This window comes from Myodes glareolus, chromosome 9 (genome assembly GCF_982192425.1).
Source record: "Myodes glareolus chromosome 9, mMyoGla1.1, whole genome shotgun sequence".
NCBI classification, from domain to species: domain Eukaryota; kingdom Metazoa; phylum Chordata; class Mammalia; order Rodentia; family Cricetidae; genus Myodes; species Myodes glareolus.
In genome coordinates, this window is record NC_142034.1 from 95,232,781 (window position 1) to 95,258,707 (window position 25,927).

Below are 25,927 nucleotides of genomic sequence, written 5' to 3' on the forward strand. Positions count from 1 at the left end.
GGTTTTCTCCCTGTCCTGGAACCGCCTCTAGCTCCCAAGTGCTGAGATGAAAGGTGTGCACCACCACCGCCCGGCAGGAAAGGATTTTTTTTGAAAAAAAAGAAAAAATATGTTATAAAGATAATGTAACAATTAAAAGAAGAGAAAAGAAAGAAAAGAAAAGGAAAGATAAAGAGATGTGGTGGTGCACACCTTTAATTCTAGCACTCAGGAGGCAGAGGTAGGTGGATCTGTGAGTTGGAGGCCAACTCTTCTGGTCTACAGAGTGAGTTCCAGGACAGCCAGAGAAACCCTATCTCTAAAATACCAAAAACCAAACCAAACTAAACAACAAACTAAACCACCAAAAACAAACAAAAACAAACTTCAGCTCCTTTAGTGCAGCATGGAGATTACAGGCAGAGGACATGCCCACTCTCAGAATCTTGGCATTTCAAAGAGCTTGGACCATAGGGTGTCTACACTGCATCCAAGAGGGAGCTCTGGCTGATAGCAGCAGTCTTGAGACAGGCCAATTCTTCTGAGGAGTCTCAGGACCCACCACTGAGGCTGTGCCATTCTCAAACCGACCTGTCACACACAGAGGGTTACCTTTAGCTTTTTCTCTTTCTCCTGCACCACTGCCCGGATGATGCTGAGGGAGGTGTAGGTGAAGCTTAGTATGAGCAGCAGAGGAAGCTGGTACTGGATGGCAATGAGGAATGGGTCAGAGATGTATGGTGGGAACGGGAACCTCTTGGAGATCACGCTGAGCTTCTGGAACAGCTGGTGCGCAGAGGCGTTGGCATGGTAATGCATGATGGCTTTGTCGACAGCATGTTGCACTGCCAGGAAGCCTTCACGGATGTACCCTGAGTCCAAAAACAGAGGAAAGCTGTGTCATGGCGCTGCTCACTAGAGAGAGATGTGCTTTGAACAGACAGGACTTTTCTGGGTCCACAGAGTAGGGCCAGAGGAGGCAAAGGGTAACTGATACGCCACTCTGCGGAATCCGACACCATTCAGAGATTCCCAGGGAAAAGAGATATTTGTTACATACTGCCAGGTGATACTTCTACTTCATAATTAACACAACCCACACAAAATCACAAACATGATCATAGTTTAAAAATAGCTTAATATAGAATCGGGGAGACAGTTTAGTAGGTGAGAGCACTTGTTACATAAGCATGAGAACCTGAGCCAGGCGGTGGTGCCCGCACTTTTAATCCCAGTACTTGGGGAGGCAGAGGCAGGTGGATCTCTGTGAGTTTGAGGTCATCCTGGTCTACAAGAGCTAGTTCCAGGACAAGCTCCAAAGCTACAGAGAAACCCTGTCTCGAAACCTCCCCTCCCCACCAAAAGCCTACCATGTACATGTCTGAACACCCCAGCATTTCAGGGTGGAGTCAGGCAGATCCTGGGAGCTTACTGGTTAGCCAGCTTAGCCAAGATGGTGAAATACAGGTTTAGTGAGAGATGATGTGCCAAGTGATAAAGCAGGACACTCAACACTGGCCTGTCCATGAGCATGGCTGTACACACACATACACATACCACACTAACTAAACACACACCCACACAACCTGCTATAAATTGAGTAGGAGAGAGACCCTATATGCCCCAAATGGGCTAACTGAAAATTCCCAACAGATAAAACTTAGTCTAAATAGAGAAAGAAAATACCAAGAGTGAAGACAGGAGAAACAAGTGTAACTAAAAAGGTGTGAAGAACAGAAAAGCACTTTCCGTATTTGTTGAAAGGGCCAGGTCTTGACTGCTGCCCCAGTAGTCTAGGAGCCAAGAGAAAGAAGCTAAGGGCCCTGGTGCCTAGTCGTGACTCTAGGTGGAGAGTGGACGAACTAAGACAGAAGCTATGACCTTTGCCCAGCTGGAATGGAGAGAATTTGGGGAAAGGCAGCTTGAGACAGCAGCAATTATTTTGTTGCTTGTGTTTTTAGCAGCACTGATGGTTGGGAACCAACTCAGGCTTCACTAACTGAGAATTAGTGTCTACTGGGCTGTGTTCCCTCCTAGGGAGTCAGGGGAAATTTGCTTCTTCCTGTTTCCAGTTTGGAGTGATCAGTGATCACCTACCTTCCTTTGTTCATAGTCCCTTCCTCCACCTTCAGATCAGCAAGCAAGGCAGTTCCTCGAGTTAATCTTTGCCTGACACTTCTGCAGCCTTTGTCTATTTTTAAGGAGTCTACAATTACTGACTCCTGAGGGTAACTGAAAACAACTTTGCTGTCTTTTTTTCCCCTTCAAGACAGTGTTGTTTTTTTTTTTTTTTTTTTTTTATAACCCTGGCTGTCCTGGAACTCGCTCTGTAGAACGGGCTGGCTTCAAACTCACAGAGATCTGATTGCCTCTGTCTCCCAAGTGCTGGGATTAAGGAAAGTACCATTACGCCTGACTTAATTTTGCTATCTTGATCAGTTGACTAGCAGATTTACTTTTCTTTGTCTCAAGCAGGCAAAGGTCCTGAATAATTAGGATGGGGACAATTTAAGGATCATAATTTGACCTATTTTAGTTGATGGTTCTAGACTTCCCAGAGGGGTCTGAAATAAAAAGCTCAAAGGGCCTGTAGGAGTAACAAGTTGAGTGTCCTAAGGTACACAGGCCCCAGAGAGAGGAACTGAAGAGAGAAGTGAATTTAGGGTTAGTAGGAAAAGGCAGCCTGAGGTCCCAAACTCTCAGCCTCAGGACAGACTAGGGGTTAGGCCACTGGCTTGAGTGGATAGAATACAAACATCCAGAGATACAAAACTTTCTGGCTACCTGTTCCAACCTCTAGAAAAGAGAAAAGCAATACGCTAACTGTAGGGGAAAAGGGCCAGCCAAAGAAACCCACCCTGGCCCTAGAACCAGAGCCAGTGAAAGAAACAAGCGTTAGCCCTGAAGCCAGAACCAAAGAAATACACCCTGATTCTGAAACCAGGGTCAAAGAAACACACTTTGGCCCTAGAACCAGAGCCAGTGAAAGAAATACGCCCTGGTCCCAAAACAAGGGCCAAAAAGGCTAGAAAGGGCCAGTGAAAGAAACCCAGTTTGTCTCTGAAACCAGAGCCAAATCTGCCCCTGTAAACTAACCAGATCTGAGCTCAAGGGACTGAAATCTGACCAAGTCCCACTCTGAAAATCTTCTCCCTGGAAAAACTCCACCCCTAAGAAGCCCTACATAAGCCCTGTGCCTGTTCAGTTTCTGGCTGCCCCTTTTCCACCCCGGCAGAGGCAGACACTCTCCTGAATTCTTCCCTCCCAGTAAATCTCTTGAATTAGGGTGGGTGAAGACCTTTTGTCTGAACTGAGAGCCTAGCTACAACAACTTCGCCGGGGAAGCTCTCTCCTGATGGAGCAAAGGCTCCCAACTGCCAGAATATTCTCCCACCTGAGCTGTAACACTCAGTATTCCCTGGCCCCCGACTACCAGAACACTTCTCCACCCGAGCTGTAGCACTTAGGATTCCTTGGCTCCTGAATGCCAGGATCCATTTCTGTCCAAGCTGCAATGCTGACACTAACCACGCCCATGGCACAGGCTACCAAGTGCTGCCATTCTTGTCTCTGGTTTTATGACTGTAATGTCACTGATAAATGTCAAGGCCAGTGCTGGGGGAGCAAAAATTCTCATCTTTACAAGGACATTTGTAAAGCTAATGCTGTCCTCATTGGAGAGACAGACAGGCCCAAGGAGCCACAGAGCTGGTGAGGGGTTCAGGTGAGCATGGGACACCAGAAACTTTGTCTGTGAAGTCCAGCCTAGTCACGACAGTATGGTTTTCCCCACACAAAACTGACTGCTACTTGCTCGCATATTGTTTCCTCGGGAGACTATCAAGTGATGCAGCCATTTTTATCGTTACAACTTTGTGGGGACTTGACAGTGGTTCTTAACCGCTGGCAGCAACTCTGTTGGGGTCACATGTCAGATATCGCGCATATCAGATATTTACATTGGGATTCATTAACAGTAGCAAAATTCCAGTTAGGAGTAGCAAGGAAGTAATTTTATGGTTGGGGTCACAGCATGAGGAACTGTATTAAAGGGCTGCAGCACCAGGAAGACTGAGAACCACAGGTCTAAGGCATGAAGCCATCACTCTGTAGTCTACCACTTTCCCACTAGAGGAATGTTGTGGGTTATCTTGTTCTTTCAGAGCATTCTGGGCACAGCCTTGAATTTAATTTTTTTTTTAATGAGAATGGGTATTTAGGGCATTTATGTTTATGCACCATGTACACGCCTGGTTAACTGAAACAGGAGTTACATAAGGTTGTTATCTGTCATGTGGGTACTGGGAATCAACTATGGGTCTTCTGGAAGAACAGTCAGTGCTCTTAACTTTAGCCATCTCATCATCCCTGGGGACATATACTTATCCGGATGCTGTTAGTGAGTCTGAGGCATGGACATCTGGGACAAAAGTGAGATTAGAACTGACCTGCCTGGCACCAATGTTGTAACCTTCCCACCTACTTCTGCGGCTTTTACAAACTTCTAAACAACTTGGGGAACTCTTTCAAGGGTTTGAACAACCACGCCTGGCTGACATTTTCCCTTTGTTAACTGCTGCAGATATTTTTCCGAGTCTTCTATTGGTGATTGGGCTTTTTCTTCTGGGGGCAATTTTTTTGAGTTTGCATACACCGATATCTGTCAATCTTTCCTCTAAGATTTAAATTTTTCCTTTTTTAAAATTTTTTTTTCTTAAAAATTACTCTATGTATTTGGGTGTTTTGCCTGCATGCATGTATGTGTATCACATGATTGCTCGATATCTGCAGAGGCCAGAGGACATGGGATTCCCTGACACTGGAGCTACAGACAGTTATCAGACATCATTTGAGTGCTGGGTATTCACCCAGGGCTTTCACCTCTGAGCCATCTCTTTAGCCCCAGGCTTTTGTTTTGTTTTGTTTTTGAGAGAGGATCTCTTAGTTGTCCTGAAATTTACTATGTAGATCAAGCTGACCTCTGAATCAGAAATCTGCTTGTCTCTGCCTCCCAAGTACCGGGATCCGAGGTGTGTACCACCATCCTGGTTTAAAGAGATATTTTCTACTGCTTTCAAGAAATAAGACAGAAACAAACAAACAAACAAGACAGGCTTGAGGAGCTAAACGGTAGCATCTGTCAGTCAGCGTGTCCAGCTGGTGTACATGGCAACTGATGTGGAAGCTGCAGCTTCTCCTGAGCTCCAGGTCTACTCACTGGTGTAGAACCTCTCTCACTCCATCTCTCCTTGTTCATTTTAGTTCATTTTCTAGATTTAAGACCCCAACCCAGAGCATTAGCCTTAGGATGGGTGTCTCTAAATGCTGCTGGTCAGATGCCTCCTGCCTGTCAGGTGTACATTCTGAGTCCTGTTCCCCAGAGAGACCTGTAGAAGACAGCGTTCTCTAGAACTTTTGGACATCTGCCAGTCTTGGTTGGACTCAGCTATATTTCACTCTGGATCATCGGTCCTAGCCACCTCTTACCTCTCTCGAGCTTGGGTCCAAGATGTTCCTGTGCTTCAGAACAGACAGATATATGAACAACAGAAAGCTCCACCACACAGACCACAGTATGCACAGACAGGGAACTGGAATAATCAACATGAACTTCTATGCAAGTTACTGAGTTAAATCAAGAATCTGTAGCCTTTCAAAATGTTATAAAATCAGACACAGAGAAAGCCAGGGAAGGGATATAAAAAAACAAGCCTGAAAGGCTGATTAAAATGAGGCTTTTAAAAACCTGAGTGATAGCTGGGTGGTGGTGGTGCACGCCTTTAACTCCAGCACTTAGGAGGCAGAGGCAGGGGGATCTTTGTGAATTCCAGGCCAGCCTGGTCTACAGAGTGAGTTCCAGGTCAGTCAAGGCTACACAGAGAAACTCTGTCTCAAAAAACACAAAACACAAAAACCCGAGTAATGAATGTTTCATTCAAGGACACATGTCTTCTGAAGTGGGGGCAGGATGCTAACCTTTTTTTTTTTTTTTTTTTTAGTTTTTCAAGACAGGGTTTCTCTGTAGCTTTTGAGTCTGTCCTGGAACTAGACCTTGTAGATCAGGCTGGCCTCAAACTCACAGAGTTAGATTTAACCTTTAGGAACCAGCTTTATTGACTGTTTTTCCCTTCACAATTGAGAAGTTTATAAAAATAATTTTCTGGCTGAGCAGTGGTGATACACGCCTTTAATCCCAGCTCCAGGATAACCAGGGCTACACGGAGAAACCCTGTCTCACCACCCTAAACCCCCCAATTTTTTTTCTGTAGAGAAGGTAAGGTGGTTTGGACTCCTTACAGTCATTAGGAGTTAGCAACCTGGGGCTAGAACTATGGTCCCTAAGTGTCTCTCACCTGGCTCACCGCCATCAGATGCCGAAGGTTCCCTTGGCCCCGGGCTTGGGAAAAGCGGAAAAAGAGAAGTGGTGTGCCAGCCTTCGTTCTCTCTTAGAAAGACATTTCCTGTTTGGGTCCACATGTAATTTCTTCGTGTGTAACTGAAGCGTAGGTGGTATTTTACCTGTGAAAACAGAAGAGAAAATCAACCATCCAGAAGGAGTCAGACGGGAAGAGTAGATGCCCAAGTGCCACAAGGGTGTACTTCCTCACTAGGATGGCGTCACCAGGAGCTTATCATGCCCTGCCCTGAAATTACCCCAACTGCCTCAAAACATCAGAGAGAGACTTTTTTTTTTTTTCTCCAGATAGTATTTCTCAGTAGCTACAGAGCCAGTCCTGGAACTCACTCTGAAGACCAGGCTGACCTCAAACTCAAAGAGATCCACCTGTCTCTGCCTGCCAAGTGCTGGAATTAAAAGCCTGTTTACCTTCCGGTGACTTTTTAAAAAAAATTATTTATTTATTTTTATTTAACGTGCACTGGGTTTTGCCTGCATGTATGTCTGTGTGAGGGTGTTGCGTCCCCTGGAACTGTAGTTACAGACAGTTGTAAATTGTCATGTGGGTGCTGGGAATTGACCTGGGTCCTCCAGAAAAGCAACCAGTGCTCTTAACTGCTGAGCTCTCTCTCCAGCCCCAGAGGCAGTTATTCCTCCCAGCAGGGACACAGAGACACACTGGGGTACTTTTGCGATGTTGTAGCCACTTCTCTTCTGTTACTTAGCAGCATGAATACTTTTTTTTTCTTTTTTAGACAGGGTCTCACTATGTATCTTTGGCTGGCCTAGAACTTGCTATGTAGACCAGGAAGGTCTTGAACTCACAGAGATCCATCTGCCTCTGTCTCTCAAGTGCTGGAATTAAAGGCATGCACCACCATGCCCAGCAATATCACATTTTCAATGCTACATATGCAGGAACAATGGACGGGCACCACCATCATGTGAGACAGTTGTTCGTTTGTTTTTTTTTTCCCCCTGAGGCAGGGTTTCTCTGTGTAGTCTACTTTGTAGACCAGAACCTGCTTTGTAGACCAGGCTGGCATCAAACTCACATAGAGCCACCTGCCTCTGTATTCCAAGTGCTGGGATTAAAGGTATAAGCCACCACTGCCCCATCAGTTTGCTCAGTTTTAAAACCGTCTAGAAAGCAAAGAGTTTCCTTCATTTTTTTTTAGATATATTTAAGTCCAAAACACCTATTTTCTTCCTTATCCTAGTTGGTTTTTATCTAAAGAGGCCCAGAGATCTTTTATAAAATGCAAAAGTTAAGTGATTGTCCATGGGCTGGTAGATTTTTAAAAATTGTTCTGGACTGATAGGTTAACATCACCAAGCTCCCTCAGTTGGGACTGAATATCACGGTTCCAAGGGACACCTTAACGCTTACTCTGAGGCAGGTGGCAGTTAAGGAAAAGCATCCTTATTTGCAAGCAGTTGTGAGGGGAAATGAGGCTCAGCACAGTGTGTGTGTGGAGGAGAATCAAAGTCTCACCGCCAGCGGCAGGGGGTCCTTGCTGTGGTTGAAGGTGTGCTCAAATACCACGGCTGCCAGCACGTTGGAGGAGCGGTTGTCATACCGAATGTAGTCCTCAAAGTCCTTCTCAGAGGAAAAGCCATGCACTGTGGACAAAGCAGCAAACCACACATTGCCTAATCATCCCTGCTCCTTGAAAAGCTTGGGAATGCCAGGACACTTCAGATAAAAGACAGCATACTGACAAGGTTGTCAAAAGCTGTGGAAACCCTTAAGACCAGCGTGGCTTTTGTCTTGGCAGAGATTTAGGCTGCTGCGGACAGGAGAACTGCTCAGTCAGAGAAGTCTTCCTGCTGCAGTCTGAATCAGGCTGGGACACCAGGCTGGCAGCAGGGCCACGTCACAGAAAACTGTGACAAAACAGGGCCAGGGGCTGCAGTCTATGGCAGCAGTGCTCTCTCCTCCCCATCCCCGCAGCGTCTTATTTTTATTCATTTATTTATTGTTTAAGACAGGGTTTCTCTGTGTAACTCTGACTGTTCTGGAACTCACTCTGTAGACCAGACTGGCCTTGAACTCACAGAGATCCACTTGCCTCTGCCTTCCAAGTGCCAGATTTGAAAGCATGTACCACCATGCCTAGCATGGCAAGCTTTAAAAATTGGAGTTGTTCAAATGACCTCTGTCCCCTGACCCTCCTTTTAAGTACAGAGCTTTGTTGTAATCCTTTGGTGGGGTAAAACAAGCTATAGGCAGTCTGTGCCAACAGGAAGAGGGAAAAGGACAATAGCTTTATCTTGAAAGCAAAGATATAGAAAAGAAGGCTAGCACACATTACCCGGGTGGCTCCCTCCACAGGCCTCCTGTGACTTAATTCAGAGCTGTCCCCTGAAACCCACCCCAGGAAGGTTGTTGGTACCATGTACCCAAACTGTGCTCTGCTCTCTCTCAGAATTAAATGGCTTCAGGGACTGGGTCCACCCAGCTGCTCGTTATCACTAGGTGCGGCCGTGGAGCCCGATATGACCAACACTACCACACATTTTTTCATTGGTCCCCTCAGCATTGGACAGAGAGGAGGCCGGGCTCTTGAGCCTCATTTTGTACTGAGATAAGGTAGTCAGGGATTAATAAAGGTATTTAGCCAACGTGATGAGTTTCTGAGTGTGGACTCAGCTTTTCCTGTGTCCTGGAGGAGGCAACACTGCCACAAAGACACAAACCACAAGTCCCCCAGGTCTCACCTTTCATGCTGATTACTAGCTCCCTTTGCACCGTCTCCGTGATGGTCCTGGCAGCATCACTGTGGGAAGGGATGTAGGCGAGCTCCCAGCTCCCGCCAGGCGGATGGAATGTGAAGAACAGGGGCAGCTGCTGGATGGACTGGCCCGGGTAAACTGTGGCATTGGGCACATTCTCTGACTGGATTTTCAAGCGAAGCCAAATCAGGATCCCGGAAAACAGCAGGGGCAGGAAGAGTTCCAAGACTGTCACTAGAACTTTCCGCTTCTACAAGAGAAAGGACCACCCTGTGGGCCGCGACAAAAGCTCCATCCTTGAGGGCTTTCCCTGGGCTTCAAATGGACGATGGCCACCCTTCCTTGGGCCTGGACTCACCTTCAGAGTATAGTTCTTCCAGAGTAGGAGCGCCAGCTGCCTCAGCACTGCCATCTTCCTGCAGGCACAGTGCCAACACCAACCAGAGGCCAAAGGCTTAAAGATGGAAAACTAAAGTGCCATGAGAACACAGACCAATCACCTTGGGAACTGCTACAAGCTCTTTTCCTCCGTATTTTCTCACCTTCCTTTCTGCTACCTTAATCCCAAACACTCCCTTGGAAGGAAGTATGCCATCCTGATGCTCCAGACACACCATGTTCAGAGACAATGCACATTGGGGCAACTGCCATGTTTTTCAACAACATGCTTTACTAATTCTATTTATTCACTTTTGTGTGTATGTGTGTGTGAACATCCAAGTGCCATGGTATACGTGTGGAGGTCAGAGGACATCTTGTCAGAGTCTATTCTCTCCTTTCCACCATGCAGGTCTGGAGGATCAAATTCAGGTCCTCAGGCTTGGAGCCAAACTGATCTCCCCACTGGGCTCTCGTCCACCCAACAATGTGCTTTTTATGTGCTCTCCGACCGCCGCTGTGCTTTATCATTGTTCCGATGCTTTGGTTACCATGCATGTCCCATTTAATCACAAAATAATGCCTTTTCCTTAACCAATATAGAATCAGTAAAAGGAAATTCAAGGCTGGAGAGGTGACTTAGCAGGTAGAAGTGCTTGCAGTCAAGCTTGGTACCGGGTTACTGGGACACAGGTAAAGGTGGAAGGAGAGAACTGATTCCCACACATGTACCATGCCATGTGTGCACACGGATACTAAATAATCATCTAAAAAGCAAACTCAACTTAGTGTCCTGGCTACAGGTAGTTTTTGGGACCTGAGAGGACTATGAGGAGGAAGAGAAAAGCCGAGGTCTAGGACTGGGGCCTTCAGTGGCCTTGCTGACCCTGGAGCCCAACGGGTCAGGAGTTGTGTAAGTCAGTCATTCTCTCTTGAATCTAAGGCCAGTTTTTCCTATTGCAATTAGAAATACTGGAGTCCAAGATTTCACTGCACATGGCCCCTCTCTCCCTCACACCCCCCTTATTGAGACAGGGTCTTGCTCTGTAGCTCAGGCTGGTCTCACTAGGTAGCCCCAGGCTGCTGTTGACTCATAGTGATTCTCTGTCTCAGTCTCCTGACAGAATTACAGACACATGCCATTATACAAGACATAAGAAAATTCAACCTAAAAGTACCTCTCCTACATTAAAAATAAATCTAACATAATTCTGGCACCCACAACTAGAGGAAAAGTCTACAAAGAGTTTATCAAACACAGGCAACAGCAAAAACAACATTTATGAAGGTTTTCAACTTAAGACAAATTTTACTGCATTTCAACTATCAGAAGCAGAGACATTGAGCTGCTAACCTGGAAAAGTAGGTAGTTCGAGTGAGCTCAGGTAAGGCTGGCAACACCCACGGTCAGGAGGATCCCATTCAGCAAACTGAAGGCAAGGAGGTTCAGATGTGAAGACCGGCAAGGGAGGGAAGGAAGGGAGCAGCAGGGCTCCTGAGAGCTGCAAGCAGAGAGAAGCATTTCCCAGCTCAAGTCTCCAAGTGGGGAAGCCTTGGTGACTCACAGTGGGGAGCTTAGTTCAGTTAATGAGCTCTGTGGTCATGGCTAATACTAACCAAACACCAACTCTTAGTCAGATGAGGGACAAACAGGGTATATTTATAATTCATGAATCACTCACTAATGATCAAAAGCTAACATGCTTCTAACATGAATAGCTGGAGATTATAAAATATATGGGATAAAGAGGTTTTTTTGTTTGTTTTAAAGAAACCCTAGTTGGGCAGTGGTGGCACACACCTTTAATCCTAGCACTCAGGAGGCAGGGGCAGGTGGATCTCTATGAGCTCCAGGTCAGCTTGGTCTAAAAAGCATGTTCCAAAACAGCCAAGGTTACACAGAGAAACCCTGTCTCAAAACAAACAAACCCCCAAAACAAAACAAAACAAATCCCTATTTTTACTTTTACAGTTAAAACATTTCCATAAAGAATCTTTCCAGGGCTGGAGAGATGGCCTGGAGGCTAAGACTGCATGCTGCTCTTGGAGAGGCCACATTCGACCATGTACACTGGACTCCTGTTTAGGGATCCAATACCCGGGGCCTCCGTGGACACCTGTACGCTAGTGCACATACCCTCACACAGATACACACACACATAATCTAAAAAAAAGAGAGAAATCTAAAAAAAACCTTCATTTTAAAAACTAAAAATCTTGCCTTTTTAAAACAGATATTAAACGGCACTAAATATCTTGCCTTCTTAAAACATAAATTCAAAATTCATGCATTAAGGGTAGTATAGAAATTTCACAAATTAATTTAAAATGGGATTGTTTTTGAGACAGAGTCCTGCAGTTAGCTAAGGTTGGCCTCAGAATAGTGGTATCAGCCTCCTGACTGGGGCATGAGCTACCACGCCCACTTTAAAAATATGACTTTTAATGACAGGAGGACTAACAAGTGAAAAAAGCTATGACAATAGAAAGTGCCATTAATTGGCAACTTAGTAAATTAATAAAACTTAACAAATCTCAAACTTTATAATTTTAACTTGTAAAGGCCGTAGACAGCAACAGTTTGTCTGTGTATCATGTATGAGTTGGGGGTTCTACCCACAACAACCAATGAATGAATAAGTATATATATATATTATTTTTTAAAAATAAATTTATTTAGAATAATATTTTTAAAACACCAAAGCCAGGCATGTTGACACACACCTTTAATCCCAGCACTCAGGAAGCAGAGGCAGGCAGACTTCTGTGAGTTTGAGGTCAGCCTGGTCTACAGAATGAGTTTCAGGACAGCCAGGGCTACACAGAGTAACCCTGTCTCAAAACACTGAAAAAACAAAAATAAAAACTCCACCAGGCCAGGGGTAGGGATACACGCCTTTAATTTCAGCACTTAGTAAGTGGAGAAAGAAGCATGTAGACCTCTGAATTTCAGGCCAGCCAGGGCTACAGAGTGAGACCCTAGTATTTTGGGAGGGGAGGAACCCTTCCACCAACCATCAAAACCTAAACAACAGCAAGTAAAACCTCCTATCAATAAATCTTAAAAATTATGATGATTGATAAAGGAGCAGCAATTTAATGACATTTGTTAAGGCTCACGGTGACTTTTTAATTTTTAATGTTAACACATTTTTAGTTATTTATCCTGTGTATGTGTTGTTTGTGGGTGTAGGTCAGAAGACAACTTAGGGAAACAATTCTTTCCCTCTATGCCAGCTCTAGAGATCAAACTCAGGTCACAGTGTTTAACAGCAGCGCCTTTCCCTGCTGAGAATTTCACCATCCCAGATTTGTGTTTATGAAAGGTTTTTATGAAAGGTTTTCATAAACAGTACATCTGAAAGGGAGACCAGATGGCTCTGGTCAAAGCTAATCCAGACCAGCAGCTAGCTTAACCTAGACGAATTTTTTCCCTCCACCAGAGAGGAATATAAAAAGGTCACAGTTTAGAAAGGTTTTGGGGCTCAGGATGCAGCTCGGCTACCTGCCTAGCAAGCATCAGAGCTTAATCCCACCCACTGTATAAACTCAGCATGATGGCAAATGCCTGTAATCTTAGCACCTAGTAGGCAGGATGATCAAAAGCTCAAATTCAATCTCCTCTACCACACAGTAAGTACAAGGCCAACACGGGCTACATCAGACCTCGTTTCAAAAAGGAAATAAAATGATCTTCTGGTAAAGAAGTAGATGGTTAGCTGGATCGTGGAGGCGCACACCATTAATTTCAGCACTCAGGAGGCAGAGGCAGGCGAATCTCTGTGAGTCTGAGGTCAGCTTGGTCTACAAGAGCTAGTTCCAGGACAGGCTCCAAAGCTAGAGAAACCCTGTCTTGAAAAACAAAAACAAAAAAACAACAACAATAACAAAAAAGTTTTATTTTTTGGCTATTGTTCAAGAATATATAACACTCTCTTGCTATTCCCATTCCTTTCAGGCCCAGAGCAACAAAGGACACACAGTTTATACACCTAGGCAAACTGCAGAGGCAGCACCAGAAACTGACCTTAGTCCCAGGCAAGGTTGGCTGAAGGTGTTGCGCCAAGGTTACAGGTGAAGTGGCCTGGCGGCAGCAGTACTACATAGACAACTCTGGGGTGCAGCCAGTGGGTTCCCGGAGAGAAGCAGTAGCCCTAGGGAGCAGGAATGATGAGATCTCGAGGGACATCTGGAGGAACCTGGGGCTCACAGGCATGACTCTCTGGCACCTTTGGGTAGATGAAGGGTGCTTAATCATAATTTGAAAAATAACCACAAAACAGCTACCAAGTTAGAAAGTAAGAGAGCAAAATGTGTTCCGAGGACGCTGCTCAGAGACTAGGGAATGCAGATCAGTGACTTGACACTTGTCAAGCACTTGCTTGACATTCACTGGACACACCAAACAGGATACTGCTAAAACAGACCAGCTGGATAATGGAGAGGTACAGATTTACACACACATATCCACAGCAGTGCCTGGCACTTTATGCTGATGGCGTCCTAATGTGGCCCAGTTTCCTAGTATTATCATCCTTCACAGATGGAGACCAAAAGGAAGTACTGGCCAAGACCAAACTGCTAGTAAGCTGTGTCAGCACTTGAACCTCAGCCTGTCTCAACAGCCTCGAAATCTGAGCTCCTAGGCCCTGCATGCCTCTATCCTTTATACATAGGATATATATTGTGTATATGTTACATATTTATATATAAATTATATATATCTTTCATATTCTAGTCACGGTGAGCATCCTTCTAACATCTTCATATATCACCCCTAGAATGCAGCATTAGTCCGCCCACCACCTCTTTAGTGCTTTAATTTGTTCCCATTCCCCCCAATGCCCTGCTTACTGCTTTGCCCTTGCTAAGCCTTATCTGAAATCTCAGTGAAGGCTACATTCACACTTGTGCATGTTCTGTTTGAGCAAAGGCATTTAAAGGAGGAGATCCTGGAATTACAAAATCTGGAACACTTTCTGGTTACGAAAGCCAATGCACGCAAAGGAAGGAAGTTAAAGTTCCTCAACATACTTAACACTTGAGTGGCACTGGAGAGTACTCAGAAGTGGTGATGGCTGAGAGCTGAGACTAACCTCAGGGGAGGAAACAACTGCCCGCTACTCTAAGGCAAACACCAAGAGCTGGTCACTTTAGCCTTCCCCCGCCCCCTGCAAGAATCCTCTAAGAAGGTCCCACTGAAGAGGGCTCAGTTTGCGCCTGAGGAAACAAAGAGAAAGAAAAGGCAGCCCCCACCCTCGCAAAGGCTTGTTTGCTTCCAGTTAAAATATCAAACATTGCACAAGGCAATGAGTATCTCAATGTTTGTATTAAAGTGAACAATCAAATGGTTATGTATAAAGCAAGTGCTGATTTCTGAGAACTCTGCTGGCAGACCGTAGGAGTCCTGTAAAATGGTCTTTCTCACAATTGCTCTTAGCTTAGGGACTATGGGCTGTGACAGTCCCTGCACACTATGGTGCCTCTAATCGGCAGCAAGCTAGAAGAGTCCCAGCCAGTGCCAGGGGTAAAACTAGTGCCTCATTCGCACCAGGCAAGAACTCGACCACTAAGCCATCATGGCAGCTACACTGAACCCTATCATCCGGTTTTTTTGTTCCACATAAATATCTGCAAGCAACAAGTAGAGCAGGGCCAGTGCTTCGGAGAGGGTGCCAAGGGGCCTTCGAAACCAGTAAATCACGACAGGGACCTGGTACCAAGCAGAAAATCCTTTGCACCATGTGTCTGTCATGTCCTCAGCACTGGTGCATCTCCCTCCATGGAGTCACAGGCCTCAAGAAGAAAGGAACCCTAATAAGGCCACAAATAGGCCGGCTGAGGTTGCTCAGAGAGAGCTGATGACCATGGTGCTTCATATCCTACACAGGTGTGTGATACAGAGGTGTTCTGGTGGGCAGCGCTGGCCACACTTCGTGTCCTTCCTTCAGCCCTTTCCTAAAAGCATCTTATTACCAGATCTAGAGAATTCCCAGCAGCCAGCCAGGACCAAAGGTCTGTGTGTGCATAGAGACTGTGTGCTGACTCTGTGGATTTTTAGGATACACAAAGCAGAAAACATTTATTCATTCAACAAACATTTGCCAAATGCTTACTGGGATGTATATTTGTAAAACATGCTAAGGATTTACTAATGGATACATAACGTTCTTACAGCTTACAGTCTGTAATGCTTCTCTTTCTTGTAACTGTTGAAATTAAGCTAAGGCAGGTAAGTTAGGGTTTTCATTGCTGTGAAGAGACACCATGACTATGGCAACTCTTGTAAAGAAAAACATTTAATTGGGGCTGGTTTTCAGTTCAGAGGTTTAGACCATTCCCCTCATGGTGGCACAGACATGGTGCTGGAGAAGGAGTCAAGAATTCCACATCTGGACCAGCAGGTAGTAAAAGACAGAGTGACCCACTGGGCCTGGCTTGAGCTTCTGAAACCTCAAAGTACACCCACTTCCTCCAGCAAGGCCACACCTACTCCATTAAGGCCACGCGTCCTAAGCCTTTCAAATAATGCCACTCCCTATAAGCCATTTTCATTCAGACCACCACAGAAAATATCACAAAATCCTGGAGAAGACAGGAATTAATTGTACATCTGTTGACAGACCGAGGGCTGGGTGACCATGGTGTCCGGCTGCTTCATCCTGAGGAGTTACCGGAGGATCACGGAGAAATGGAAGGGTATTTGTGGAAAAGAGTTACCCTGAAACCTTAACACGAGCCTGACACTAGCAAACAACGTGACACGGATGAAAACAGACCCCAAGGCTTAAATTCTTAAAAATAAAAAAAAATTCTTTACAAAGAAGGTCTGTCTAGTAGTAATCTTGGTTGTTATAACTCAGTCTGTAGACCAGGCTGGCCTCAAATTCACAGAGATCCATCTGCCTCTGCCTTCCAAGTGCCAGCATTAAACCATGTGCTACTATGCCCAACAGACACAAAGCTTTGGATTCTGCCCAAGAAAGAGCTGAAGGGCACATGTATGTATGTGAGCTAAAGCATACATAGCTTACTTCTGCTCTGACTTTGTTCACGGTCTTTCTCTGAGGCTATTTAAACACTGGAAAATGTCAAAGGCAATGGATTCTGCAGATGGAATACGCATCATGAAAAGGGAGAAGAAGAGGCACATTTTTAGGATACGGCCCTCATCTGTGAAGCTCACCAGCTGTTTTCTAGTCGGGTGAACAAGACAGTACATGACAGTGGAGGGGTTAGTGAGCAATTTCCTTGTATTCCCTAAAATAAGAAAAAAGCTTCATGAATATTTAATACATGACGGATTCTGGTTTTGTCAGTTGTGAGGCAGTAGCTGTGGATCCTGATAATAAGCCCGTAATATGGGTGGTGGTGGGGCCTCTCTCAGGAGTTTATTTAAGCATCTCACACATAAGTTTCAAGATATCGTTTTTAAAAATGTATTATCTATATGGCATTCTACCTCCATATATGCCTGTAGGCCAGAAGAGAGCACCAGATCTCTTACAGATGGTTGTGAACCACCATGTGGTTGCTGAGAAATTGAACTCAGGACCTCTGGAAGAAAAGCCAGTGCTCTTAACCTCTAAGTTATCTCTCCAGCCTTCAAGATATCATTTTTTTTTGAAAAAAGGGTATCAGGCTGGGGAGATGTCTCAGAGGTTAAGATCACTGGCTGCTCTTCCAGAGGTTCAGGGTTCAATTCCCAGCAACCACATGGTAACTCACAACCGTCTATAATGAGATTTGGTGCCCTGTTCTAGCACATAGGCATACATCCCAGAATACTATATACATAATAAATAATTTTTAAAAAATAAAAATAAAATAAAAAAAGGGTATCATGGATGTAGTTTTTAAAAAGAGGGCCAGAGAAATGGCACAGTATATAAGTATATAAGTTGGGTCTTGCTCCAACCCTGGTGACCTGCCCAATCCTTAGACAAAAAAGATGGAATCAACTCTCACAAGTTGTCTGTCCTTTGATCTTCCCATACATATGCACATATGTGCACACATACACACAAACGAATGTATTAAAAGTTTAACAGAGACTACCAAAGGTTTCCAAAGTTTTCTGGGAAGTGTTGACAAGCACCTCCAGGGTTCATTGGTTAGCACGGGACTTATTGGGGGATTTAAAGAAGAGGGATATGGAGTTCTTTGACAAAATTTCCAATCCTAGACACCTTTAAAATTTTTAAATAACAAGTTACTACAACAGTGTGTGAAATTGCCTAAGCGAGGGGAGCAGAAAGATGGTTCAGCAATGAAGAGTACTGACTGCTCTTGCAGAGGACCAGGTTCAGGTCCCAGCACCCATAGGGCAGCTCACAATGTTCTGTAACGCAATGTTCTCTAGTTCTAGGGAGTCTGATGTCTGCTGCTGGCTTCCATGGGCACCAGGTCTACACATAGTACACATACATACAGACAGACAAACATTCATACGTATAAAATAAAAATAAATATTTAAAAAAGCAATAAACATACTCAGGCTGAGGAGATGTTATGGGGTAAACTGCCTGTTATGTAAGCAGAAGAACCTGAGTTCAGACCCAGCACCTACATGAAAAGCTGGGCATTGGAATGTGTCTGCAACCCCAGTACTGGAATGGGAGCCAGGGCAGGAGGGGGTGCAGGGACAGGAACCTGCTGGAGCTTGCTGGCCAGCCAACTCAGCCAAATTAATGTGCTCCAGGTTCAATGAAAGAGCCTGTCTCAAAAAATCAGGTGAAGAGCAACAGAGGAAGATACGTCTGGCCTGCACACATACACACACACACACACACACGGACATACCCTCCTTAAAACCCTCTCCCTCAGAAAACCCCTACACGCAAATCTGACCCTTCAAGGAAAAGATGACAAAATATGAGAATTAGAACTTTCAAACAATTCACGCTAAGAATAGAAATCTAGTGAACATGAATCTCTGAACACAGATGTGCGGTGGATCTTGCGTGTCCCCTGAAGGCTCGTATGTTAAAAGGTGAGTTCCAAGCTTGATACTATTGGCAGAAACTTTAATAGGTGGGCCTGGCAGGAGCTCTACATCACCTGAACACCTGTGAGAACTCTTTCTGGACCCAACCATGTGTGCAGCTTTCCTCTGTCACGTGCTTTTCCCCACCACGGTGTGCGGCCTTACTATAGGCCGCAAGGATATGGCCAATTATCATAGGCTGAAACCTCAAACTATGAGCCAAAGTAAGTGTTTTTCAAAAAAGCTGCCTCAAGAATTTGTAATAGCAATAAAAAGCTGACAAGCGTAAGACAGCTCATAATCACACGATATTGCCACAGCTGCTATATAAGTGCCACATATAAAGGTATATACCACAAAATCTTCAAGACCAGAATTTGCATCTTTCTTTTTACCTGTGAACACACACCAACCCAAAAGTACCCAGAGCATTTGCGTGGCAGGTAAATGAGCTCAGACCCAGAAGCACCGCATCTGTGCCTGCACAAGGTTTATCATGATCGTTTGTAAGCTCAACAAGACCTGGTTCCTAAAACAAGCACGTCCACACACTAGGACATGGGTTTCACTTCAGCGATCTGAGTCTGAGCTCATGGCTTTTCCTGTGCAAGGCATGTTTATACTATAATTTTGTTCTGTTACTGTACTGGAAATGTTTTCATCATGTTAACTTTACCTCTTATCTCTTTGCTTTATTTTATTTTATTTTTTGAGACACAATTTTTCTGTGTAGCCCTGGCTGTCCTGGAATTTGTTCTATAGACCAGGCTGGCCTCAAACTCAAAGATCCACCTGCCTCTGCCTCCCAAGTGCTGGGATTAAAGGCGTGTGCCACCACTGCCTGGCCTCACCTTGTATCTCTCTAAAAAGTTCATATTCATCTATAATTCTGGATTCATTTGTTAGGATTTATTATTTGACTCTATATATGGACACTCTCAAATTCTTTTCTATATAGCAGTACACAAGGAAAGTGTATGGGGATGATTTGCTTACACAGTGGTCCTTATGTATATGTGGTGATCATGGCCTACAAGCCAGAACCTGTGTCTTAGCGCTCTAGGAAGCCAAGTCTGAGACTGGGTGATTCGTTCTGCAGGCCCAGGTAGATAGAGAACTGTACTTTCAGCAACAATCACTCACCATTATCTAGTCTATCCAGAGCTGCTGGCAGTGGTCTCCCTAGAAGAGGAAGCTCTTGGTGAGAACTGACAGGGTATATTTTAGGACAAATATGTGGCCTAAAGAAAGTTCTCTGAAGAGAATTCCACAAAACTTATACTGCTGCTTGCTTTCCTGCCTGATTCCCATGCTGCAGCCTTGGTTTCGTTCCCTGGATAGCTAGCTTTTCTGCCTTTTTAGGCCTGGGAAATGAGGTAATGAAGCAACAAGAGTCCCCAGAGAGGTAACCATGGATCTTCCATAACGAGCAAAGCAGCAAGGAGAGCATTATAGTCTTTGTGAAGGTGACCACAACCTGCTGACTCCAGGCCTTGTGCCATTCAAGGGGAATGGGCATCAATGCATGGATGGGCCCCAGACCCTTCTCTCCACACCCAGAATGGGCCTTCAACACGTCACCCGACATATTGCTCTACCTGGTGAAACCCTACCGTTTCCTGGCCTACTCCAATGTCAGGCCCTCTGTAATGCTGTCTCTGGAAAGCAGGGGCTCGTCATCTTAGCTGCAAAGCAGAATCTTCTAGGGCTGTTTTCTGACAAGACACTGAAGCTGAGGCCTGCCCATGAAGACTGTGGGCTCTGGTCTGAGTAGTTCTAACTAACACGCAGCCTTGGTTTAGATCTCCTGCTCCTAATTGAAACCATGCCTCTGGACACCTGTGGCACCTACCTTGTTCTTTAATAAAAACACATTATTAATTATTTGTGCTGTGGCAGGGAGATGTTTACACCATGGTGTCTGTATGGAGGTCAAGGACAGCTTGAAGAAGTTGGTTCTCCTGGTCTGCCAGTTGGGTCTTAGGGATCTAACTCAACCTATCAGATGGGACTGTCAAACACCTTTACCACTGGTCCAAAACTGTTTCTGCTTTTTGCCTTTTTTTTTTTATATAAATCAGTGCCATTCTAAGATCTCAAAGACCAGGGACAATCCCTAGTGACTCAGAATTATGCCTGGAGCCTGGCCTATTTGAAGAGCGATAGGTATACCTAAGAGTGCTAGAATGTAGCTCTAGACAGACTCAGGAGCAAAGGAGCCTCCTGTCAATTGCCAGAAGCAGGGCTGGAGGAGAAACCATAGACTCCATAAAGGCCAAATTAAGCCTTCCCACTTAAGACTAAGTCAAACAGTTTCCATGAGACTACCTGGTCAATAAAATACGGAAAGCTAGTGACTTGCTAAATCAATTACAACTACCTTGTCATGCTCCAAAAGGTTGTTCGCTCAGATTGGTGGTACAGCATCTTAGAGGAAGATGTTCTGTTTGCAAGGGCTCAATTCAAACCAACGTTGGTGAGGGAGATTCCCATGGCATCCATTTTTTTTAACTTTTCCTCTCCCTTCCCCCTTCACTTCCCATGAGTTTTCTAAAATGGTTTCAGTCTTTTCAAACCTGAATAACGGCAACACCAAAACTTTCCGAATGAAATAAGGCTGCTTAGGAGACAAGGGTGGAACTCATTTCCTTAAACTCTGCCTGGGTCTCCACATTGTTACTACAGAGCCAACAGCACTCATTCTGGAACATTTCCCCAGGGCTCCTGATGTGCAAACACCAAGTCCCTAAACCAAGATTCAAGAACCTTCCGGGCCTGGAGACAAGGGGACAGACAGAAATACCTTCTAAGACAGGGCCCGGAAGGGCCACACACAGAGAAGCAGGGTTTCTCAAGCATGCAGCACCAGGGAACACCTGCCCTGGACCCAGGCTCCGAAGGCGACCCTAGCCCTTAGGTGCTTGTTGAAGTCCGGAGCCGCGAGACACCTGACCCTGGGCACAGTGCGGCAGGACCATAGCCCACACCGATGATTCCCCCTTCCCTGTCTTGTCCTGCACACTGGGGGCTTCGCCAACTTCAGTCCTTTTGGAAGCACCCCTTGAACCCTACGCTGAAGTTCGTGAAAATAGAGGGTGGAGCTTGAAGGGCTCTGATTCGGGAGGAATCTCATCCCGCATCAGTACTGGCTGGGTGCGCCGGGAGCACTCCACCGGCCCGCTACCCAGTAGCCAAGAACGCACCGGAGGGCGGCGGCTGTCTGTCTATCTACTGGGCCCGCTTAACGACCCTCGCTGTCTGAGCAGGTTCCTGCGCGCCCAGCGGTCCTGCTATAGCGGGGACACACCCAGTCTCGCCGCCGCCGCGAAAGCCACACCTGCGGCAACACACGCGGACGGTCCGGGAGCCGGTGGGGACTTGGAGGCCCCAAGCTGGGGCGCTGCCCGCAGGCAAAGCGGAGACACGGGCAAGGACGAGCAACCTAAGACGCCGGCGCTAGCACGCGAGGGACGGGTCCTAGTGGCACTCACCGACCCCCAGCGCCAGGGTGGCGGCGCTCGGTGCGGCTCTCTCGCCAGGTTCCCTCCCTTAGATTCCCGGTTCCGCTCCAGCCTCGCAGGGGCGGCTGCGGCCGGCGCTGACAGCTGAGGCCGCCCCGCAGGTAGGAAGCACCAGAGACCGGCGCGGGTGGGAGAACGCACCAGGAAGCTCCGGCTCCTCCAGGGGGCGCGGCGGATCGCGCGTGCGCAGTGGGCCGCCCCTGCAGGTGCCCGGGGTTTGCTCCCGGCCGGCTTAGCCTCGCCTAAGCTCCGGCTTCAGCGTCTGCGCAGTGCCTCGGCTCTGCATGATGCCCGGCTCTGACAGAGACCTCTTCGCGTCGCGCGCGCGTGCACCCGCTCCTAGGTCAACATTCCGGACCGTGCGTCTGCGCAGTACACCACGGAGGGCGCACCTCCAGCAGGCGCGTGCGCGAATGCGGGTGGGGCGGGACCGTACTGCGCATGCGTGATGGGTTGCCCCTGCGGGTTTTGGGCCGAACTCCGGAGACCGAGAGTGCAGCGTTCCCTGGTCCGTGTCCAGCAGAGGGCGTTAGTCTGGGGTTCTGCTTCGTCAACTGAGCGTGCCACGCCGAGGGACAGAGCCCCGGGGCTGGGGACTTGAAGCTTGTCTCAGCACAAATGTGTTTCAAAGCAATTGAGACTGGAATATTAAGTATTTCACTTTCGCGGCGGGTTTTGCTATTTCAAGTTCCTCTTTCTCCTCAGGGCCCTCGCTCCATCTCACTCCCGTCACCAAGGGAACGTGCTACTTTCCGCTCCTGCCTGAGCAGAAGAAACCCAAGCCCTGGGGAGGTTAGGTTGAGGAACCTTCCAGCGGCGACAGCGGGCAGCGAGTAAAGGGAGAGTCACGACCCAGCCCAGCAGCACCGCCAGGAGAATGGAGTCGGAGTAGCGGGGGTGGGGTAGGGCTAGGAGAAGGGAATCAGGGTTCTGTGCCCCCTCTGGGAGGGGATGGCAGTGAGAGCGCAGGTTCCTGGATCCAGGTCTGTGCAGCCGCGCGGCGGGCCCGTGAGAAGTAGGTCACCGGGTGGAGCGTGGGCGACTGCGCCGCGGGGCCAACAGTCGCCGCGGGTGGTCCGGCGGGTCCCTGAATGCCCGCGGCCACTGACTGGGTGCGGGCGGTGAGTGCGACTCAGCCTTCCCCGGCATCTGGGCTGCAGAGGGCCGGCGGTGGCAGGTGCCTAAGGTAACCCGGGACCGAGTCGAGATGCCAGTTTCACAGTGGTCACGACCTCTAGCTCTCTGAGGTCCAATATGGTTAACCCGGAAGGTGGGCTCCCAAGGAAAGAGCCCTTGCCTGGCACACAGTCAATTCCCTGGGATCCTAGAACACCTTCCACAGAGACAGCTCTGGCCAAGTTTGCAGATAAAGAAGTCACTGAGACCAGACTTCAGGCCTTGAGTTCTTCAGTAGTGTAGTCAAGTCATTTTACTCTTTGGAATCTTAATTTCCTACTCCTAAAATTGAAATGGTAACAATAGCAAATTTAAAAGTTGTTGTTCCCTCCCACTCCTCGCCCTTTTTGAAAGTGAAATGAAAAGAAAAGTATATTTAAGTGATTATAATGCCTGGCACTTAAATTCCAATTAAATGATAGTATGACGCATGCCTATAATAATAAGCATGTGGGGGGCAATTAATGGAAGGCGGGGATTTGGATTATTAGTGTGCTGCAAGCATCTCCATCATTCCTTCAAACAAAATGTCTTTCCCATTCTCTACTTCACGCCAGAAAAGTGTGTGAGCCTGACTGACTATAACTTTAGCCTGCTTCTTCCTTAATTACTTGTCATTTCCAGCTTAAATTGATTAAAGTTTGCAACTCTTTAGTCTTTTCCAAACCAAATCCTAGTTCTGCAGAGCTAAATCTAGGAACAGAGCTGGATGACTTAAAATTTCCCTTAGGTAGATGAGGCTGGGAGTATTGATGAAGAACATTCCTCAGCATCTCACAAAATAGGCGTCTTGTGTTAAATTTACATTTTTATTGTGTGCTGACCGCACAAATACAACTGGAAATGTAAGTATTAAAACACTCACTTAGCAGAATTCAGAGTCCTCAACAAAGTATCATTAGGCTAGTGAAGCTATTGTAATTTTAAAATAATATAAGGCCCGGCAGTGGTGGCGCACGCCTTTAATTCCAGCATTTAGGAGGCAGAGGCAGGCGAATCTCTGTGAATTTGAAGCCAGCCTGATATACAAGAGCTAGTTCCAGGGCAGGCTCCAAAGCTACAGACAAACCCTGTCTTGAAATTCATTCCATCCCCCAAAAAAGAGAGAGAGAGAGAAAAAAAAAAACCAATGTAATGATTTTGTGTGTTTATTTTTTTAAATGTAGGTGTAGCTGGTTATGGTGGTACCTTCTAAGTACTGCATCATATTTTTTTAATTTTTTTATTTATTATGTGCAGTGTTCTGCCTGCATGTACAGCTGCATCTCAGAAGAGGGCATGGTTATGAGACACCATGTGGTTACTGGGAATTGAACTCAGGACCTTTGAAGAGCAGTCAATGCTCTTAACCCCTGAGCCATCTCTCCAGGCCCTGCATAATTTTTAATAGTTATTTTATAATTATATGTATTTGTATGTCTGGCTCAGTCTTTATGTCAATCCCTCCCCGTGTGTGTGTGTGTGTGTGTGTGTGTGTATTCGTGCACGTGCGTGTGTGCGTGCGTGCATGCGTGCCTGTGGAAGCCAAAAGAGCACATCAGATCTTCTGAAGCTGGAATTTTAGGCAATTGTCAATTGCCCCGTGTGGCTGCTAGGAACAACCTGGGTCCTCTGGAAAGTAGGATGGACTCTTAAATGCTAAGCCAGTTCTCCAGCCCATGCATCTTATTTTTTAAGGCAGGGTCTATCACTGAACTTGGAGCTCAGTGTTTCAGGTTAACTACCTGGCCAGTGAGCCCCCAAGATCTAGCTGCCTCTGCTCAGCTAGTGCTAGAGTTACAGGCATGTGCCGCCATGCCTGACTTTACATGGGTATTGGGGACGGAACTCAGGTCGTGCAAGCATTTTGTGCAGCAAATATTTTACCCACTGAGCCATTTCTTGAGCCATCTCCCCAGTCCTGAAGTAAAGAACATTCCTTTACTTAAATATGCTAAGAAGAAAAACATGAAAGTAGATATGGATGCTCCAAGAGACTGAAATTTTATCTAGAATGGTAATGAAAACCACACTGGGAAAGCAACTTCTGAATAAATATCCAAAAGAAACTGTAGAGTTCTCCATGTAAAGACATGAAGGGACTGTGTACTTGGCAAAGGAAACCCAAATGTTGATGCAGTGTGGATTTATTGTGTTTTGGAACAGTAGTTAGGCCTGTGATGTCATAGTAGGAACAGTAAGGTAGATGGGTAACTGATGAAATAACAGGAAGTATATACTGCAGGACTTTGTAGGTCATTGTAAAGTGCAGCTTTTTCTTGGAAATTTTATGGTGGAAGGGTCATCTGGCTTGAACATAGCTGTTCTTGGCGTAGGAGTGAATTGCAAGGTGACAAGATCAGATGCCCTGTCTGTACTGCTGCAGTTGTCGCCAGACTGCCAAACCGTCAAAGGTCAGGAGAGGTGAGGGCTGATAAGAACTGGGGTGGTGGAAGGTGCCAAATTCTGGGACTGTTCTAAAGGCTGAACCAGCAGGCTTGTGACAGTCTGCATTTCAAAAGAAAAGGCAGTAAAGACCTTTATCTCAAGAGTGGAACTGATAGGACCTGAGGTAAAGGAGACCCTAGGATAAGTTGTTTCAGGAGAACCACGAATAGGCCAGGCCAGTTTTGAGCTAAAACACAGTGGGGCAGGGACAGGTAGCCTTCAGTTGAACATTTGGGAAAAGTCCAGACTAGAGAAATCAAAGCAGACATTGTGTGAATGCCTGTGGATTCTGTCGTGGCTATGTGAGGTCACATGTTGGCATGAAAA

At 46.3% G+C, this 25,927-nt stretch overlaps 2 protein-coding genes across 9 annotated transcripts in view; one reads left to right on the forward strand and one right to left on the reverse strand.

Annotated features, from left to right (window-relative positions):
• Abca3 (ATP binding cassette subfamily A member 3) overlaps positions 1–22,366 on the reverse strand; it is a 57,299-nt gene extending 34,933 nt beyond the window's left edge. Inside the window, exons 1-8 of one of the 3 annotated variants that reach the window (XM_048436292.3) lie at positions 22,139–22,366; positions 13,518–13,719; positions 10,845–10,920; positions 9,471–9,581; positions 9,098–9,362; positions 7,872–7,999; positions 6,333–6,498; positions 592–851 (exon numbers count right to left, since the gene is read on the reverse strand). In XM_048436292.3, the coding sequence (XP_048292249.3) occupies positions 592–851; positions 6,333–6,498; positions 7,872–7,999; positions 9,098–9,362; positions 9,471–9,524 (873 nt within the window). In that variant the 5' untranslated portion in view covers positions 9,525–9,581; positions 10,845–10,920; positions 13,518–13,719; positions 22,139–22,366. Of the gene's footprint in view, positions 1–591; positions 852–6,332; positions 6,499–7,871; positions 8,000–9,097; positions 9,363–9,470; positions 9,582–10,844; positions 10,993–13,517; positions 13,720–21,967; positions 22,104–22,138 lie in introns of those variants that run through there. The other 2 variants (XM_048436289.3, XM_048436290.3) reach the window with 2 other exon arrangements.
• Positions 22,367–22,461: 95 nt separating this feature from the next.
• Positions 22,462–25,927, forward strand: part of LOC125401836 (ATP-binding cassette sub-family A member 17-like) — an 80,436-nt gene continuing 76,970 nt past the window's right edge. Inside the window, exon 1 of one of the 6 annotated variants that reach the window (XM_048436283.3) lies at positions 22,462–23,012. The gene's annotated coding sequence lies outside the window, so the exon portion shown is untranslated. Of the gene's footprint in view, positions 23,013–23,057; positions 23,184–23,225; positions 25,577–25,927 lie in introns of those variants that run through there. The other 5 variants (XM_048436282.3, XM_085694715.2, XM_048436281.3 and 2 more) reach the window with 5 other exon arrangements.